The sequence below is a fragment of the Thermobia domestica genome, chromosome 9, assembly GCF_964235325.1.
Source record: "Thermobia domestica chromosome 9, izTheDome1.hap1.1, whole genome shotgun sequence".
NCBI lineage: Eukaryota > Metazoa > Arthropoda > Insecta > Zygentoma > Lepismatidae > Thermobia > Thermobia domestica.
The window spans coordinates 45,471,708-45,493,673 of NC_137462.1; the positions used below are offsets into that span (position 1 = coordinate 45,471,708).

Below are 21,966 nucleotides of genomic sequence, written 5' to 3' on the forward strand. Positions count from 1 at the left end.
AAGGCTTAAATTGAAATTATAACCCTCAAATAAACTTTGAAACGTTAATTTTGATCATATCTTAAAAGAGTAGGAGGCATTTTGTCTAACATCCGGTCTCTATTCATATCCAATTTCAGAAGGCCCCTCTAGTTGCTTCATACGCTTGTAGAGTCTGTGCCTCGCTAGCTAGTTTATGGGAACCACAAAAATCTGTACCCTAATAGGCCAATCTATCATCTATTGAATTTATTAGTTTTTATGACATACATTATCACATTCTTTTTTAAAATGGATTAATCTTTAGGGAACTTGTAATATGAACTTTCGTGACAAGTATATTTTTTCTGTGTGTGTGTGAGAGAGAGATAGGGGTTATAATATTATATGTTGTTTTGCGTGTTTCACGGGATCAGTGCACAACGATAACTAATCCTGATAATTTTTTTTTTCTTTTTCGGAAAAGAAGTAATGAAAAATCTCGTCTGGAGTTCTGGAGTCCAACGATAACAGTAATAATAACAAACCCCGCCTTCAGAAGAGATACAGGACCTGTAATAATCGCGCTCATGTTAAACCGTGTTTCGTGTATGTTAATTAAGTGGCCCCGAGTCACCGTTTTATGCCGGCTGTTTTGTTCTGTTTTCCGTCCAATTTAACACGGTGATAGATTTCGTTCTCCCCCTGTAGTTGGGCAGTTGGGGGAAGTAATAAAAGCTTTTTTTTTATTTCTTTTTTTTTCTTTTTTTTTTTTAGACTGGGGTCTGAGATAAGATTCCCCTATGATTGGTGGAAGAATAAAGTTGTTGACTGTTGGACGAGATATAGCGTGAATTGTGTGGATAGAATGAGAATACATTCGCTTTTATTGTGTAGTTGTATATGTATGGGAGAGGAAGTGGATATGTGTATATACGTGACACTGCTTGTCTACGTTACCCAAATTTACATGTTTTAAAAAGTGTGATAAGAGCTTTTTGTCTGAAAATTTTCAAACGACAACCACTATTGTCAGAGAATGGCGATAGCGCTTTCAGAGTTTTTCCACTTTGAAGCCCAACATAAAATGTGTTTTAAACAAGTATACTGCGTTCCCGATTGTGGAAAAAAATCGCCCTTCATAGATTTTAACAAATCTTTTATTACAAGTACACACTACATGTATTTAATGGTTTAACAGGTTGATTCCGTATCATCATTATCATCATCATAACTATTTTGCCATTACTGGTATTTTACTTGCCTCAACTAAGAAGCTGTCATACTCCACGGTGTTCAGCTAACCTCTTCGTCTTCATGTACAACTTCTTTTTTAGGCACAGTGGCTGAGTGGTAGAGCGCTTACCTGTAGTGTGTTGAGTCCCTGGTTCGACCCCAGCAAAGAAAACTTGTGCTGGTTAGCATTGTGCTCCGCGCGTTTTCTCGGGCACTCCCTTTTCCTCTCACTCTCTCATTCCACTAATTCCTCCCTCATCATTCACTTGCTTTAATCATCGTCTCCGTTAGCCTAACGCATAATCGTGGGACGTTCAACTCAGATATTTCATTTTATTTTTTTATTATCTGTTTCAATACCGTCCATCAATTACATCCTTCTTCGCTCCCTCCCTCTCATTCTTGTCACCATACTCTCTAGCACGTCTGTTATGGCACATTTCCTTTTCCGCCAATATTTAAACCAATTTATCTTCCTCTTTTCAGTTAGATCTAAAATTATTCTCCCCCCTCATCAATTTCAATACTCTTTCATTCGTTTTCCGCTCGACAGAGCTAATTTTCTCCATTCTTCTTTACACCCACATTTCGAAAGTTTCCAATCTTTTTCATAGCTTCCATAATGCCCATGCTTGTGCTTCATATAATAGAATACTTCACCGAAGCATTTTATGAGCGTTTTTGTCAACTCTTTGTTCAAGGACTTCAAAATAGACTTTCCATTCTCTCCGATTCCTTCGTCATTCCTTCTCTTGACTTTAATTTCACGTTTGCACTTATCATCATCTCTAATAATACTACCCAGGTATCGAAAATTAGTCACCTGTTCTGTTTTGTCCCTTTCTACTTCTATATTGGACACCGACCGCTTAGTTTTGTCTTTCTGACATTTATTTTCATCCCATATTCTTTGTAGACCTTTCTGAAATTTTCTAATATCTTACTGATTTTGTTTCCCTATTCCGCCACAATTGCCATATCATCTACAAACCTTATACACGTAATCATTCTACCTCGTATCGAAATATTCTTCACTATGTTCGCTCTTTTTTTACTCTCTCTTCGAGATAGATATGAAATAATGTTGGCGAAAGACAAAATCCCTGTCGAACTCTCCTTCCAGTTGCACTCTCCTGTGTCATTCCCCACAATTCTAACTCTTACTTTTTCCGTCTTCGATCTTTGCCTTTCAATCCGACCTTCTTAAGAACTCCCAATAACAGTTCGCAGTTTACGTGGTCAAAAGCCTTTTCTAGATTAATAAATACAAGATACATCGCTTTCCAGTTTTCTATAAACCTTTCAGCAATTACCCGTAGTAAACCAGTTGCATCTCTTGTGCCCTTGTCTCTCCTAAACCCGAACTGTTTCTCCTCAATTTCTTCATTTGTTCTTTGATACAACCTTTTGTTCAGTATTCGAAGCATATTTTTTACAGCATGCGATATGAGAATAATACTTGTATAGACCCCACATCTCTCTGAGTTCGATTTCTTAGCGAACGGTATCATGATCTCTTCAGGAAATCTCTTGGCTATTTCTCTGTTTTATGTATTTCATTACAAAGTAGATATAATTCTTTCTTGCCCTTGTCTAAGATATTCTTAATGAATTCTGTTGGTACATTATCTATCCTGATTGCCTTTCCATTCCTAATCTTGGATATAGCATTTTCAAGTCATCGCATTGCTTTATTAATGAGACGCACAATACATCCAATTTACAATACAGAAACATCTTAATTTGTGAGTAACACTGATATACGAAGTTTGAAAAGAGTTGTGGGATGCATAAACATCTGGACGAAATTAAGAATTTAGATATTCCTAATCCCTATTACAAACAAAATGCTCTCGCTGTTTTAGAGCACTTTATTTTACACCATCAACATGCGTCTGACAATGAAACACTCAATTAGTTAAACAAGATATCAAAAATCTAAGCGGAATATCATTCGATTATATTGGTTCAATTAGTTTAGGAGAGTTATTTGAATTAAGTAACCTTATAAAATTAAATTGAGAAGTTTGGGAAATTGCTGCTGTGTAATGGCGACTGACGCGCCATACATTTATCTGGATAGTGCACCCATTTTCTAATAGTTTGTTACAGTAATTATATATATATATATATATATATATATATATATATATATATATATATATATATATATATATATATATATATAATATGCACAACTCTTACCATAGCTTCATTAATCAGGGTGATTATCACTTCGTTTCTTGTTCTCTGTGTTTCACATCCCAAGAGGTTACAGAGAGAGACGTACACTCTTTTTAATAGTAACTGCTTTTAATAGTAGCTTGTGATCTTTAGAGGGCTGGCATCATAGTGAGAGGAGGGAGAGGAGGACAGGATATACGCCCAGGATAGCTAATAACATAATTCTAATGCAAAAAATAAATAAATAAATAAATAAAGCCATTTTATCCAATCTGTCAGGTTGATCTGTAGATGAATCCGTAGACAAAGTAGTTATGAAGAGGCTAAGGTTCCTTATCGTAAAGACAATGGAAAATCCTCAGCAAATACAAGAAAGAACTTGAATGTGGCTGGTAATAGATTAAAAATTGAAATTGGTTTAAGAGGTAAAAATTGCAATACTCTGTAATAAGGGGAAATAACTTCTTTACTGTCCACAGAAAATAAATGTGGGAAGAACTTCTTTCAGAAATAACATGATTTATTGCTTTATGTCAGAATTACTGAGTTGAATCTTCCCCAACAAGTCACTGGAGGATAAATTGGGGATCTCCAGAAATAAATCTGGAGGAAAACCTGTTGATGGTGTGGGTTAAAAGGAGAGTCTAACTAATTGTAGTTCTAACACCGTAATTCCTTTGGATTTCTGTAAAGATGAATCATGTTGATGGCGTTATGTTTAAGAACCACTAGTTGTTCCGCCCGAGCCTGAGGCCCCGCTTTACACTATATGTTAAAATCGTGTCAATTAAAAGCACTAATTCGTTTCGTTTAACAAATTTTATGTATTAAATTAAAATAATACAGTTTCTAAGTTGCAATTAAATCATTATAATAGTTTCAAAACGGCAAATTGCGTGCACAGTTTAACACCTGATAATTGAAGAGATCGACGTCTGTTATTATTAGGATAAGCGTGACATACAGACTGGAACGTTTTACGTTTATTATTAGGATTATACCTTAGTTCCTTAGGTATAAGATACAAGGTCTATTCAATAAATAACAGAAAAAGTTGTATAAAAAATACACAAAACTTAGACAAAGTTCGTGCTTCTGTGTCACTTTTGGTGGTGTCCTAGAACTATTATCATATGGGCCTGGCACGCCCGCCTCGCAAACGGGATGCCGGAAATCAGTGAAACAAGATGGCCGCACCCGTGCAATAAATTATACGTATTTTGTGTGACGGGTGTGACGCAAATATATTAAATCTAAATGTCAGTGTATATATAATAATTATTAAATATGCATACATATGAACAATAAATTGTGTTGATGTGTTCACATAATTTTCCATTCGTAGCGTGTACTACTCACAGTTGATAAACAGTTGACTGCAAACACACAAGCAATGTTGCCAATTTGTAATTTATAAGCATTCAAGAGATCAAATACTGCTTGCATTTAACACTGACGTTTATATTTAGTAATCACTGTAAATCGCTTTGTGATCAATTATATGAAGTTCGTTCTAAAAGTAAGTTTCGTTTGGTAATAAAAAAGAGATCGAGTACAGATAAAGAAAGCAATCAATTAATAAAACTTAACATTAGTTTTCCACATAGCTCCCGTAAGTTTTCAGGCATTTTTCGTAGCGTGTATAAGTTTGTGTATTGCTACGTCATAGAATGTTGCTGCCTGTGTTGTCAACCATGTGGTAACATGTTCTTTTAACACTTCATCGTTGTTGAAGCGCTACCAGCAAGGAAAGACTTTAGATGCAAAAAGAGATGAAGTCGCTAGGAACGAGGTCGGGACTGAACGGAGGATGGTCAAAAACGTCCCAGCCAAAGCTTTCAAGGAGTTGTTCGGTCACATTCGCAGTGTGTCATCGGGTGTTGTGAATGAAAATCACACCTTTGATGAGCATTCCTTTGCGCTCGTTCTGTATTGCACGTCGCAGTTTCTTAAGCTTCTCGCAATAAACAAATAGATAGTTGCACCTCGTGGTAAAAAATGAATCAGTAAAATGCCTTGTCTGTCTCAAAACCCTGTGCACATGACTTTCCGGGGTATCAAGAATTGCTTTGGACCTTTATTGGGGACGAAGTGTGCCTCCATTCCGCGGATTTGCCAAATCCAGGTTTCATCCCTCGTGACTGTCTGCGATAAAAAGTTCTCGCCGTCACCATGGTAACGTGTCAGAAAATTAACTGCGCTGCCCCCCTTTGTTGTTGTTGTTGTTGTTGTATTCTTCAGTAAAAGGTTTAGATACCAGCGTGGCCAGAGTTTACGAAAACCCAGTTTTTCAGTAACACTCTCGTAAAATACTGTTCGTGAAATTTGTGGAAATTCAAGACTAAGAGCATCGTAAACCTACGTAAACAATCGTAAACTTATTGTTGTTCGTAATCGTTTCTTCGACTGCACTCACCAGTTCATCACAAAGCACAGATGGACACCCACATCGTTCTTCGTCGTGCATTTGATCACGCCTTTTCTTAAATTCTCGGACCTATCTTCTCACCATTGAATAACTCATTGCATTTTCTACGTAAACCTCGCAGATTTGTCCATGAATGTTACTTCTTTTACGTTCGTCGCACAGATCTAATTTCACAAGCGACGGAATTTTTGATCAACGCTGCCATTATGAACAGTTACTACGAACGACCATAGGCGGAGCTAGGAATTGTCTGCTGGGGGGCAGATCTTTTGGTCGATCTCGGAGGTCTTGGTAGGTGGCCATTTTATAAGTGGCATTTTATTTTTTGTCAAGCCCCCCATAACTCCGCCCATGCGAACGACACTCTGTGTTGTGTGTCATTTCGTTCTGCTTGGATCAGAGTAACTAGTCCAGTGCGCATGAGCGGAACTGCGATCGTAGCACTGTCGCGGAAAAAAAATCGAAACGAAATTTATTTTACGAACTTCCTATCGTAGAAATTTCAAGTAGCGTCGTACCAGTATGGAACCCTGACAGCAGGTGCGATTGGAAAAATTCCTCCATTTTCTCGTATCTTTACTCATAGCGAAGTTGGCCTATGGACCCGAACTTTTAATACAACCAGTATAATTAGTGTAAATATACAGCTTAAAAACACAGCCCTGTAACACTCATTTATAGAGTTAATCATTTTATAAAAATAATGGCTAAAGCCTCCGCATCCAAATTTACATAAGATAAAAATAGAACTCGTTGCACATTATTCACTATTCCTGGGCTTATTGATAGAATATAGTTGAATGTGCTGAGAAAGCTGTAATAATGTTGATGCCAGGTCCATCTACTGAACATCATAAGAATTACAAGCAATTGGAAAGAGCGTTCGTTCACCTATATAGTGGGAGCATATATATATATTTCTTTTTTCTTTCTTTTTTGTGTGTGGGTACGGTAAAAAAAAAAAGGAGGGAGTTGAAGAGTCCTGTGGGCTGCTTTTAATATAATTGTTAGATCGTATCAAAACATCATTATAAGTGTCTTGTCCAACAGTTCGTCCCTAGCCGATGGGGACATGAGATAATTTTTCCTAACATGGGTGGTGACGCCAGTGTTGCAAATGCACAATGGAGATTATGTCTTAGATAAAAGCAAACTACAACTTGTATATTTTCTTTCAATACTTGTTTGGTTATATCTATCAAAATTTAAAATAACCTGCTATGTTTCTTAAAATAATAATTTAATATACAAATTACGTTGTAATAACCACTGTACTTTCGTACGCAAACTTTTTCTCTCGTTACCCATCTGTTGCACTATAACTACATTGCAAAATTTAAGGTAAGAAACTTGCACGAAATGCAGGTGTTGAGCATTGTGAGGCGTCAGTGTGTAAAAATTCAAAGACGTCACAAAACGTGGCAGACAACTAAATCAAGGTGAGCAACAAGAGATGTCGCAGTGTATAGATATGATTACAAAAAATATAACTTAAGAATTGAAACATGTAGAGATAATTATACTAATATCACTAATATACTATGTTGTTACTAATATAATTCATACTTATCCTGGTCCTGAAGTGATAGACGCTATTCATTGGGACAATCCCAAGCAGAAAGGAAGATGTTTCTCCCAGCAAGAAGTTCGAACAGCTTAGATTGAACACACACACAAGCACTGATTATTTCATAAGATGGTTCCCAGGGGGAATTCAAATACATTGGAATTAAAAAGTAGTACTGTGAAAAGAAAAGTATTGGGAGGACGATGGGAGATATCTACAAAAATGATTCCAGAAACAGCTGAACACCAGATTATACTAGAAGATCTAACAGATCTAAGACATTGTAACATAATAATAATAATAATAATAATAATAATAATAATAATAATAATAATGATAATAATAATAAAATAACATGTAAGTGATAACAAGAAAGGTTAACAGTAAAGTTTATCCACTAAAATGACGTCGTAGTGGAGTTATACGCTGCTTCAGAATTAAATAAGTCTATGGATGTATGTGACATTTCGTTGTATAATTTAGGAAGCCTGTAGAACAGAGAACGTTGAACTATTGAAAGTCTAGGTCGTACTATTTGAAAGAGGTATGTGCTACGTGTTTGTCTGATGGGAATTCGGAAGTACAATTCTGAGAGGAGCGTTTCGGACCTGAGTTGACCATGTGCGAGTTTATACAGATATTTGAGATCACTGATTTTATGACGAGTGTTAGGTAGTTGGATATTTAGTGTTTGCAATAGTTCGAGTTCTGATATCGCACTATTGCAAGGAAGAAATTTAGAACTGAGTTCAGCTGGGATAGGTTTGTAGCAGCTGCCATTGCCCAGATACATAGGTGAACAGTATTCCAATTTAGGAGAAATTATTTCGTACAAAGTTGCTAAGGAAGAGATGTTCCGTATTTCTGTTAATCTGTACGGAAATCCTAGAAGACAGATCGAATGTTTAGTGATAGTGTTTATATGTTCTGTGAAAGTTAGTTTTGTGTCGAAAGTAACTCCGAAATCCTAATGTCTGCGTTAGGCGGGGGGCTCCGGGGAAAAATTCGCCGAGCCACCACCTATCGTCACTACGTACGCAGTGACTACGTAATTACTAAATGTATACGATGTACTTAACTTTTAATGACAAATTTTCCAGTCTGTTAATCAAACAAAAAGAAAAACTCAGTTGTGGAATTTTAAAACAAGACTACTTATTTACCACACTTTATTTTTCAGGAGTCAGTACACACATTTCCAAAAAAACAACGCGACTGTCTGAACTCGATAAACTTGTCGCATGCGTGAAACAAAATTTTGTGTGGTTGATTCAACATTACTTTTTTTTGTGTGCATATTCTAAGGGATTTGTATATTCCTGCATATATTTGAAATAAATCATTTTAGTACTTCTAACGCCCTGAATCAATAGCTTCGTGTTTTATGAGGATCGATTGCTTCTCCTTTCGTCTGAGTAATGTTAATACTCTTTTCTAGCATCAAGATCTTGATTTCATTAATATACAATTTTTCGACAACTGGTGAAATAATGAAAAGAGTTTGCGAACTCGAAGTGAATCCTTCTGCAAGTCAATCGAACTTTGTAAGAAAGTAATTATATATATATATATATATATATATATATATATATATATATATATATATATAGTGGTGGATCCCCCCCTTAACGCTCAGGTTTACACTGGAAAAAATGGGCTTCAATCCTGCTTTACACTGGATAAAACGGCAAACTATGGTTTAGCCCCTCCCTTGATCATATCCTGGATCCGCCACTGTATAAGAAAAGTTGGATAAAGTACTTAGCTCAAATTAAAGATTGAGTTAATCACTTTGCATGTGTGGGATTAGATTAATGTTTCGAACCTTATGTCATTGTACAACTTTTGTCCCAATCACGTTAGTTATTGTTGAAATGTCATTTTCGGGATATTAATTAGTTTAAACAAACAGTAGATGAAGATTAACACTAGAGAGACTTGAAAAACTCCTAGTAGTGTACAATGAAAATTCATTCTGCACACAGTAAACATTATAAATAAGTGGATCTGAAAGGAATAAGCTGTTCCTTAAGTGTATATTATCATCATTATTTCGTAGTGCATATTTTATAACTTTTTATAGCGCATGTAAATTCGGAGGCTAATCATTGTAAATAATCTACAGGAACCAAGTAGGGGGGCACTGTGGCTCAGTGATAGAGCACTTCCTTCTGGTGCGTGGGGTCCCTGGTTCAATTCTCGGCCACGTAAGTGTAATGGATATTGTCCTCGTTGATTTTCCACTTTTTCATTCCACCAATTCTTTCATCAGCATTGACTTACGTAATCATCGTCTTCGATAGCGTAACAGGCGAAATCGTGGGCGTTAAACTCAAAGTTTTCTTTTCAGGAACCAAGTAGGTTGACAGTTTTTGAACTTTCAGAAATATTTTATCGCAAGGCTTATATATATAATAATCCTATATCGCAAGGCTTATATAATATCCCTTCTATATTTCGCTCGTAATTTCAGTGTTAATTGAGTGATGAAGAGTTTCACATTGTTAATTGCAGAAAGATCTATGGTGAAACGTATGTGAGAATACTAGAAAATGAAAGTTTTAAATGGATCGCAGCTGGAGTTTTTTTAAATTTTGTTTTTCTTTTTATATACGTGTGGCGTGCCCGGTTCTTTCAGTTCCAAACACTGGAGCTGCTCACTCACTCATTCAACCAACCGACCATAAAGTTGTAGGTCTGATCCTTCATTCGCTTTGGGTGGTCCCTATTTACAATGCAGTAAAGTCTCAATTGGAGTAATCGCATGCTTCCTATCTTTCTGAGGGAATAAATACATTTGAAACCAACGTTGATAGCGGAATTCCTCGATTTGTTCGTTACTCAAACGTGAAAATTCCTCATTTTAAGGTTCATGTATTATGTACAGGATCCTTATGTATAGTAAGAGAAACATAACATTACGCATTTGCTAGAAGATGAAAAAAATAACTTCAAATAATAAAATCATGATTATATTTAAACTAGCAAGTATTATGAAAGTTTGATTTTACAGTATGATCTCTGAGGGAATAGGGTTCAACGCTTCCTATAGCATTGTTTCTTTTAGGCATGTCTTTGGGGGCAGTGTACCCCTGGTTTCAGAATATAATAAATAAATAAATGAATAAATAAACATTTTAATATTGCTACTTTACAAGTGTTCTAAAGCTCGTACTGAAGCTTTTTTTTTTTTTTTTTCATATTTAGAAATTAGGTGGCACCTTGTGTGTTTAACTTGAATAGCTAAGTGACAGTTGAACGTCTTGTTGCGCGTACTTCAGAAAAATGTAAGACAAGTAGATATAGGCTTTGTTAATACATAGCTTTAGAATGCCATCTCTTTGCATGTTTTCTGAAAGAAGCACTTACAAACATGGAATAACTGGAAAAAGCGAGGAATTTTTCGAAGTGTATTTTATTTTTCTTACAGGAATTGACTGTTTTTTCTTTCTTTTCTTCTTATTCTCTCCTTATTCTACATACATTATTCCTCAATTGGTCGTTTGGTAGGTGATACTCTACTCAAGCCTTTCCTAGTATGAAATCTCGTAACAATGCATTATAATCAATATATACATATTTAGTTTTGTATGTTCTACAGTAACTCTTGTAGGAGTTGTGTTTATTTAGCATATAATATATTCTCTTTTCAGTTGGTGTATTTTTGCGGGATTTTCTCTTTTTAATCGATAAAACATTTTTATTTGTTTTCATGGAAAAAAATTAAAGAAAAAAAGACTTGGAAAACCTAGAATTAAAAATTGAACATTCATCAATCGCCCTCTCATCGTGATGTGTGTAAGTTCCATCCTATACTGGTTTGGCTTTGATTACATAAACATCTCTCTCTCCACGTGGGATAATCTGTTTCTTCTACTGTTTCATCATGTCAGAAGTTATCAGACTTTAGAAGAGTGGTGCCCTTCCTTCCAGGTTCTACATGAGACCTGTCACTTTCTTATCAGTACGTGAAGTTCAGCGATTTGATACTGCAAGCCGTGGATGTTTCGTCCAAGTTCAAATTCTGTATATGATGTTCCTAAAGGATCTACATGACCATTGATATCTTCATTTGACATGAGATCATTCAAAAAAAAAAAAAAATACTAGTTGTCAACATCATCGTCTCTACGACACAAACCAGTCATTCTCCTCATTTGTTGGTTAATTAAAATTGACTTCGTACTACTTTAAGATTATTCTGTCGTACACTTCTCTAAGTTGTATTTTTTTTTTCTTTTCTTATGTAAATATTTCACCGATTACTTTTAAAAAGCCAATTGCATCTCCTGTGTCCATACCGCTCCTAAATCCGAACTGTTCCCTCTCAACTTCATTTGTTCTTTCACACAAACAGTATCCAAAGCATAATTTTTGCTGCATGCGATATGAGAATAGTTCTGTAGCTCGATTTCTTAGAGTTTAGCTGAAGATAGTGGAAAATGGAAGATTCTCAGTTGCTGCAAGTGGCAGACTACCTTTGATGATGATTATTGTTTCGTTCGCTGATTTTATTCAGTATATACAAGGATTCTCTTCTGGTCAAGTCACTGACAGTAGTAGTCTCGATTTCATTGGTCTGTTTGGTACCTGGTTATTGTTCCCGTGACTGTCCACATTATGCAAGATACTTGGCTACCTACTCAGAATGTGATAGCACGTAAGGTACAGTTTCAGGCAGGTTATAGAATGCAGAGTTTTATCGTCAAGTAACTAGACACGTTCTGCCCATCATTAGTGTACGGACTATTAAGTATCAACTAATTAGCATTAATAATAATAAAAAAAAAAATTACCAGTCACTGCTTGACAAGTTTTCGACCGTTATCATATCAATTAAACTCTTCTAACCTTCTGCTTCTTTTATCTGTTTCCAGGTGAACTCCCTGTGCTGTGCAGCGCTAACGCTGTGGTCAACAACGGGACGGCGAGCGGCGGGACTTGCACAGGGACAGGGAGCGGGACCGGCAGTGGGACTGAGCGGACCCCCAGCCCCCCGCCTCCCGCAACCCCGCCTCCCAACAATACTCAGGTAAGTGGAAAAATGTGTTTCTGTGTGAGCAAGATTTCTATTTTCGCTGATTTTTCGTAATATTTCCGTATACATTTCTAAAACTAATTTCTGTACAGTATGATAAAAAAAAAAAAAAAAAAGTTTTAGCCCCAGACTTCAACCATTTTCGTATTAGATCCAAATGGGACATTTTGTCTTACTTCAGAAAAAAACAAATCAGAAGAACTGTGACGTTTAATCGATTATCGTATACAGTTCTTGCTGGTAAGGCTAGGTAGGAGTGATGAGAAAATATTCGAACTGTCATGTGTGAGAAATAACGTTCAACTTGAACATAATTGCTTACAAAGAGTTCCAGAGTTTACTTTGCCATTTTGATTCTTATTACTTACGTGACCCAAATTAGGGTAGACTCGTTGTATGTAAGATGGTGTTGTCAAAGTAATGTTTTGTTGCGAAATGATTTTTCTGTGGGCGATTACTCATCTTGCAGAAGAAAGTAGATGTATTTATTATCTAATTTACTGGATGGAGTAGTGCGTTCTGGACTGTCAAACCGTTTCTCGTTATATCGTATCGTTCTTGCTCGGATGGACAGTCGTTTCAGAAGATTCCCATTCTTACGCATACCATACATTGGAAATTAAAAAAACCGTCTGGACTGACACAGCTGTTTGGTGAGCTGTAAACTTGGAAGTTTAGTTTAGTTCAATGCGTGAAGGAAAGTGAGGATACCGCTAAAATTTTAAGGGAACCGTTCGTGTTTAACACACTTTAAGCTAAATTAAAAATCTCTCTTCGCTCACACATACTATTTTGCATATACGAGCGGCCATGGTTCAACTGGTCCTCATTGAAGCTCTCTGCAGGATTTTCAGGTTGTGACAGTTCCATTGTGTATAGGCAGTTTATTATTATTATTATTATTATTATTATTATTATTATTATTATTATTATTATTATTATTATTATTATTATTATTATTAAGTATTTTAAACAGCTCATAGCCAAAAACGGATCAGAAAATTTGTATTTAGAATGAATATTAGAGCAGGTTAAGTAAGGCCTTTGTTAGAATGTTAATATATTTAAATTACAGGGATCAAACTGATTTATAAAACAAGATTTAAATAAAAACAGTCAATTTCATAAAATACCATTTACAGAACTATGCAAATGCAAGTTTCATTTAACTGTCATTCAAAAGAATGAGTCTGCTTAAAATTACACATCCGGCATGGAAAAAATTCTGGTCACTTATTGTCATATTTCAACATAAAAGATTGGTTCTTTGAATAAAAGATTATAACAAAAGATATTCTCAAGATACATAATAACTATAAAATAAAGATTGGCTGTTAGATCCCTTGTCATAAAGTTAAAACAGTTTATAATGTTTGTAAGAATTGCTCTGTTATTTCCTCCCAAGGCATTGTCACTCAATATTTCGTGCTTTGAATTTAGTGTTTCCAATGTCGAACAGTATTATTATTATTATTATTATTATTATTATTATTATTATTATTATTATTATTATGTACCTTCTTTGTAATGTACATAAGATGTGAGAAGATAAAGTTAAACCTTTACTTCATTTAAACAAAGTTAAAATATTTTTTAACATAAAAAAATTACGAGTAAATGACAAAACTACTGTGAGGTGTTGGGCTGAGATGGCTCAGTGGTAGAGCGTTCACCTCTAATGCATGGGGCCCTTAGATCGATCCTACCTTGCACCAAGTGAGCTTTGTGGTGGACAAACACCGTGTGCGTGGGTTTCTCGGGGTTCTCCCGTTTCCTTCCACTTTCTTCATTCCACCATTTCATTTATTTCTCATCATCATAATCGCCATCTTAGCCTAGATGGTATAACCGTAGGACGTAAAACTGAAAGATTACAGTGAGGTTTTATAACGAATATTCCACTCCACATTCATTATATGTATGGATAATTATGTACTATGGATAATCCTTAAAGTACCAACATTCAGTAGTCATGTTGGTATTTTAAGGATTATCCATAGTTGCTATTACATTAAAAATTAGTTTTGAATGCTTGTTAGCATAAAATATTTACTGACCTCCAGGCCGGTAGCCAGCTCAAAAATGTAGGGGGGGGGGGGCGGCCGAAGTTAGGGGGGCCCGATCTAACTATATTATAGTTCATTTGCAAGCCTAACATGAAAATTTTAGGGCGGGCCAGCGAAAATTTTTGGAGGGCCCGGCCCCCCTAGACCCCCCTGGATACGGGCCTGCTGACCTCCACTATGTTTTCCAGTATTTTAGTAAGTAGTAATGTGGCCACTTCTGAGAAAGGGGGGAGGGTGGAATTTTCTAGTACACGGGCTTGGCTAATAGCTCCGCTACTGGTCCAAACTTCCAGTCTTAAAAAACTAAAGCAATGTCAGACGAGTAAACCTTATGCCCAGTGTGCTTGTTCTCGGCTTTCTTTAATATATAAAGTAGCATTGAAGGTAGAAGCATGGAAATCAAAGAGGGAATGAAAGGCAGAGGGAGAGTTAACGTTTGATCTCTTTTTTGTCGCTATGTGACTGTGTGTGTGTGTTTTAGAAGCGAAGTGAAGCTGCTTCACAGTTTATTGGACGTGCAACAGGCTTGTTTTCATTAGCTTTTACGAGCTTCACCTTAGTGATGCAAAACTCGTACATTTCACGCATCAGTGGCCGGCTAATTCTTTCAATCCCGTTTACAGGACACTTGTCTTTTTTCCTCTAACAAACAATTTTCATTAAAAAAAAACTTACATTCTAAGCTTGAAAAACGTGGAATCAAACATGATGTCAGTGTTTCCAGCTGTTAGTCGTTTTTCGTAAATAGCATCATTTGCCATCCCTTGATGTATAAGCAAGAGTCACTTTAAGAAGAGACAAAACGAGACATCGTAACAATATTTACTTAAAAAAAGGTCGCTATAATTCGAATTTCATATCCCCTTGCCCATTAACACTGCTTAAACTTCGTTTGTCAATAAATTGTTTGCATTTCTGAAGCACTGGTGCTTTAATTAACCAGGCCGCCCCATCGATTTAGTGGCTACTGCACACACTTTCTGTGCACTGGTCCTGGGTTTGATTTCCTGTGATGTAGCATTGAGATTTAAACACGTTACGGTGGTTGGGATCCCATCTTAAACTATCGGTCCACGCCTCATACAGCCTTGGTGCTGACAATGTGCAGTAACGTGTTCGTTTTCCGTAAACATAAATGTTTTCTCTTGTAACTGCTAAGGGAAATTTCAAGCCCCTACTTTTGTTCTACAAGTTAAAGATGCCGGAAAATAAATGTAAAAATGTAATGTTTGTGGACGTAATAAATATGTTTGATTTAACATGACTTTCGGCACCGAAGTATAACTAGACTGAATCTACTACTTAATGTCATTGGAATCATATGACTGACGAGCCATGGTTGTACAAAGTATTTAAAACGTTTAATTCCAATGACAATCAGAACTCGCGAAGTGTAGTCAGTCAATATAAACGAAAGTAAATAATAGAGGAGACACGTGGTTCGGGGATTTGCATGTGTTGACAGCAGTGAATGTAAATCTGATTCCATTTGGTTAAACTGGGATCCTAGTCTCTTGTCCGTGTGGAAGTTAAATACCTTTACCCGGTATCGAACCCGTAACCACGCACATTAACAATTTGTCAACTAAAGGCTACTAAATGGCCGATTGATAGTGTGGTCGTTCGATGTGTAAGGACACACTATCTGGTGAGAGGACGGGCGTCCTTGTGTTAAAGTGGATTTGACACCTACCAATAAATGTGTGTGAAAGTGGATCCGAACATTTACAGAAGAGAGGTAAATGAACAGCTTCTTTGCTTAATGAGACTTCTGCATCGCCACTTAATCTTTTTTCACTTGACTTATGGAACTTGTCATACACATTTCACTTGGTGCTAGTCAATAATTTTTCTACACAATGCACTTACTTAACTTATATATCTTAAAGCTACAGACATATTCGCAATCTGGCATCAATTTTGAATAGACCACTTCAACTATTTGCAGCTTAAATAACAAAAGAAGAACGTCTTGTGTTGCACGTAAGTGCGGATAGCACATGGATTGTAGTGGTAGAGAACTTATAGTACTAGCTCCTACTACAATAGGATTAAAGGGGAAAGTAGAAGGAAGACCCTGAGAAATCCCTTCCCGATGCTGTCCACCACAATCTCCAACATCCTGAGATTTAACCAAGAATGATCTCTCAGTCACTGAGCAATGGATCCCTTCTTACCTGTACAAGTAATTTGAATGAGTAACATTATAGTTCTGGTCATTATACAGTGTAATTTATATATATATATATATATATATATATATATATATATATATATAATATTAAATCGACTAATGTGTTTCAATATATTTCCACGAATAGAAGCAACAGGCTGATATGTGTGCTTATCAACTCATTGAGTGATGAGATTCGAGTTTTTTTTTTTTTTCCTACAGTACTAGATATTTTCACTGATTTCACAGATATAGTTAAGGAACATTGATTTTTCCTTTTACTTTTTTTTATTTGTATAATGCAATATTTCATTCTGTTCCTACATGATACTGTTTTTAACGTAGCAGCGCCCTGTGTCCAACTCTGTGATTATTCTGTTTTACATATAGATATACTGCAAGTGACTAGCACACATGTGCAAATGGGGCAAGCGGGAGACGCCCATTACTGCCAGTTTTTTTTTTTTTTTTTTTTTTTTTTTTTGTAAAATATTGGGAGCAGTATGTTATTAAAGCCTACGATGTTTTTATTGTTTTCAGAAATAATTCTAGCTAATGGAAACATCTCGATAACACACTACTTTTCTGGATACTATTTCCAGTGAAAATAGTTAATGATGCTGTTCGTAATATAAGCAAGCAATAGCCTTACAAGATGGTGTTGTATTGTCCGATTAGAATTGTACAAAATAGGGCTCTTCCCGCTGGTCTAGCGCTTGCATCTTTGGTTCGCGTAGTCCCGAGTTCGATTTCCGACGTGAAAGAGCAAAAAATTATAACCATCCACTTCCTTTAGCCTAAAAGGCATAACGGAAGGTAATTAAATCAAAACTTCATTTCATCTCATTTTCTAAATAAATAAATAAATAAATAAAAGATTATCGATGGCCGTCAGAAATTGCATGGCACCAACTTTAAACCAAATTATCGATGTAAAAACCAGTAACTTGACAAATATGATATTGATAAACTAATTAACCAGTTTATCACACAAAAACCCAAAATATACTTACGAATATTATCCTTGCTTCATAGACTACCCGCAGTGTTGTTGACGCTAGCGTTTTAGTATAATGCTCAGGATACAAAATACTAATCTGTCTGTAGAACAACACTACGTTGAAGTGGAACTAAATAACTTTACTCGACAAATCTAAAGCCTTAAATGTTTTGTTTTCAAATACCATTCAGCTTATAAAGTGTACTTCATTTTATTTTAGGTAAAATGTTATATTTAAGCTTAGACTTGATAACATTTAGCTTAAGAAGTGTGGTTTTCCAAAACCAAACCACACTCTTTCACGTGGGTACCGACACTGCTACTTTGTTTTTAGAATAACTATCATTAACTAGTGCTGGCGTGAAATATTTTTGTTTCTGTATAGATATAGATATTTTTGTCTTGCAGTGTTTTTTGCACCTGATTCCCACGAAACAAAGTGAACATTATTATTTTTTTTTTTTTTGTGTTGAAAAAAGACAATTCTGTTTTATTTTATATCGTTTTTAATAATATAGAATGTTGCAGTTAATTAGAATGGAGTTTTACGTTTCACTAGGTACAGATAATATCCAGTGATGTGGGGCTTGTTTGTTTCGTTGAACCGTCAGGTTATCTTATGAAAATTACATGTTAATACGTAAGTGGCAGGTTGGTTAGATGGTGTCTGACAAGGGAACATCTTATATTCATAGTAGCAATGCCCAATCAAACAATACGCAGTCGATAGATGAGTGAAGAAAAATGAGAAATCCAAAGTTTTACGGGCCGACACCCAAAAACACGGGAGATACAGAGGAAAGAAGGATCTAGAATCGTGTGAAAATAGCAATGCAAAAGATACACTGACACAGAAAGAACTTCAAAATGATTAAAGTAATCAAAATGATATTTGCACAATAGTATAGTAAACAAACATTGTACCCACAGACATGCTCAATAACATATGTAATGCAGTGTTGCCAACTGAGCACAAAATGAAGTTCTGTTAAATGGCACTGAACACAAATTATAACATCTAGAAAATCTAATTAGGAGTATAACCATACCTGTAAAGTCGTGATGTACAGTGTTGTTAATAATGTGTGAGGTGCTACAATATTACGTCCAGCAGAAACGTCAGCCTGCTAACCAATTGTCAATCCAAGAGCATGCATCATTTCGGTTTTGTGTGTTGTATTTGATACTATTCTGATTTTCCACTTGGGCTAAACTGGTTCGACACTGTGCTTCGACCCTTATTTTCGTATTTCAGTGATTATATTCTTGTTTGGTCTCATATTTTGGTTTTAACTAGTTCCAGTCGTATACTGTGTATACAGTACTCGTCTACATCCAAGATTGATATAATAATTCATATAGGCCTACCCCAAACGTTAGCAACACTGTACATTAAGACTTCACAGGTATGGTTTTACTCCTAATTAGATTTTCTAGTTACAATTTGTGTTCCGTGCCATTTAACTAAACTTCATTTTGTATACTCAGTTGGCAACACTGCATTACATATGTTATTGAGCGTGTCTATGGGTACAATACTTACTATACTATTGTGCAAATGTCATTTTGATTACTTTAATCATTTTGAAGTTCTTTCTGTATCAGTGCATCTTTTGCATTGCCATCTTCACATGATTCTAGATCCTTCTTTCCTCTGTATATCCTGTGTTTCAGGGTTTCAGTCCGTAAAACTTTGGATTTCTCACTTTCCTTCACTCCTCTATAAAGTGCGCATTGTTTGATTGAACAATGTTACTATCAATATAAGATGTTCCTCTGTGAGTCAAATGGGCCAAAAGTCATTATGTAAAGAAAGGGTCTCAATCAGTGGTCGAAGTGAGATGATATGCGGTGGTACCGCCTCTGGTTTTTCAGTAATGAGGACATACCATTTCTGGTTTTTCAGTGATCAAGATAATTTTTAAATAGCTGGTATGTTGAGTCAAAATCATAATAAAACATACCGCCTCTGCTTTTTATTCACTTCGAACACTGCTCTCAATGAACAAATTATGTTCACCAGGCGCATATAACCACACAATACTCTGACCCTTGCCGCAGGACTTCCGTGACGTCTTGCAAAGACAGTGTGTATAAGGTGAAGTTCACCACTATTAAACATCGCGATCAACCAATCTTTTGATGTTTCGTGCATCCATGGCGTTGGACAGATTGTGCTGTTTTCAAAGTGAATGATTGGAATGTGTGTGTTGTGTACAGTCCGCAGAAAAAAAAACTGCAACATGAGCATGTGAGTTTATTGTGAAACTACGCTTAACAGTGGAGGGAACCAACATAACGTCTTAGTGGCACGAATCATACCATAAGAAACCTCGGCGTCCTCCCCTGCACACTTATTTTGGAGCAAAAGACTTCGTCGTTTCACAATAAACTTGCAGGCTCATGTTGCAGGTTTTTTGCTGCGGACTGTACATGTGTATCTGGAATAATAGAAGTCATTGTTTCGTTATATTGTATCATACATTGTGATACCTGGGGTATTTTCGAAATCTCCTGACTGGCGGAGAATTTCCAGTGGCGCGAACAAACATAGTAAATTATGTACATATTCAGATGATTGTAACGTTGTTTTTATTTAACCTTCATATATAATCCTACGTCAGAAACTTCCAGTGTACGAATACTTTTTTGAGTCACTGTATACGAATAGGTATAATAAAGCCTTGGAGAGAATTATATTACCTTAACTGGCAACACTATGTGTTGAGAGAGCACGTTGTTCGCTTTTCATTCCACATAAATGCACTAGCATTGTAGGTTGCCAGTTAACGTGAATATGGTAAAAGGGAAAAGCAGCTTGTGTAACATTTTTAGATGGACATTCTGGTAATATATATATATATATATATATATATATATATATATATATATATATATATATATATATATATATATATATATATATATATATATAGCAGTATGTGTCTGTTTAGCGAAAAGTGGATCGAGTATGGAGAATCAAAATTAAGTGTGATGGTATTTCTCGCTCATCGTTTCATGTCATCGAATGCTTGAGCGCAAATGCAATTACCTTCGCCATCGATTCCTGTATCTGAAACAAGAGAGAGAGAGAAAAGTGGGGAAAAAGTATATGAAGACAACTATGTTACCGGAAAAACTAGTGAATTGTTAATATTGTTAGAGCGTTGGATTTTTTTACTTAATGCATATAGACGGTCTGCACCGGTTTGCTGTTTTTACCGTAGAACCGTAACGAGTATTTTGTGTTTCTGAACTACGACACAACAGAAAATGAGGAAAGGAATTGTTCATGGATTTTCCTGTTTTTTTTTGTCCTTGACTACTTTATGCCTATATAACACTTGTAAAAAAAAAAAAAAACAACGTGGTTGAAACAGGAAAATGTAACACTTATGAAATTATGTAGACATACAAGACATTCTAATAATAATAATAATAATAATAATAAGGAAGATACTGAGGAAGTAATATTTTTTATGTTTCGATGCATGAACAGTGTCAGATTGTATTTTCGAATCAATCTGATTTAGCTTTGTAAACTTATACTTTGTACGCGTATGTGTATTTAAAAAGAACTTTGATAGAACAAAGAAAATCGTAAACAGTCATTTGTCTATTGTAGTGCCTGCCTTCGTTTAAAGTACAGTTACGGTTATTACTATAGTTATTACAGTTATTATTACTTATTGTATTGTTGGACAGAACACGTGGTGCGTTAGAGGCGCTATTCCGAAAGGGTCTGCACGAATAGAGACAGTAGCAATGGCTACAAACTGGAAACGTATTATATTTTGAAATAACAGAAATAATGGTACTGCACTTGGAACATTTGACAGATTTAGCAAACAATGATCAGCGATCAGGCCCCTTTCGTTTTATCTACCACTCGCCAGCGTTTCTTAACCTTATCAAACTTTTTTGCTTGCAGTTATTTCGTTATTCCTTCCATCTTCTCAGTTATGAATGACATCTGTGTATTATAACTATTACTTCTTACTGGCAAAGCATGTATCATTTCCTGTTGCACTGTTGTCTTGATCCGTAATTGAATGGAACTATTGACCCATAATATGCTTTCTATCTTTCTTCTGCCTCTCACACGTGTCAGTAAAATATACAGTAGAGATGAACCTTTTTCGCAACAATTTTGATATTTTGTAGCATTAATTATCACAATATTCGCATTGATGTTACATTTATTTTTTTAAAGGTAGCACATTTTTTTTTTTTTTAATATGGAACTTGGTAGTAAGGTATATATCTAATACAAAAGTGAGGATTCCCTTGATTAGATGCACATTCTAATGTATTCA

The 21,966-nt window shown here is 35.7% G+C and overlaps 1 protein-coding gene across 3 annotated transcripts in view; it reads left to right on the plus strand.

Moving 5' to 3' along the window:
- LOC145694628 (uncharacterized) overlaps window positions 1–21,966 on the plus strand; it is a 610,937-nt gene that overhangs the window by 522,839 nt on the left and 66,132 nt on the right. For all 3 annotated transcript variants that reach the window (XM_081771034.1, XM_081771036.1, XM_081771035.1), the window contains exon 7: window positions 12,251–12,405. In XM_081771034.1, coding sequence (XP_081627160.1) covers window positions 12,251–12,405 — 155 coding nt within the window. The remainder of the gene's footprint in view (window positions 1–12,250; window positions 12,406–21,966) is intronic.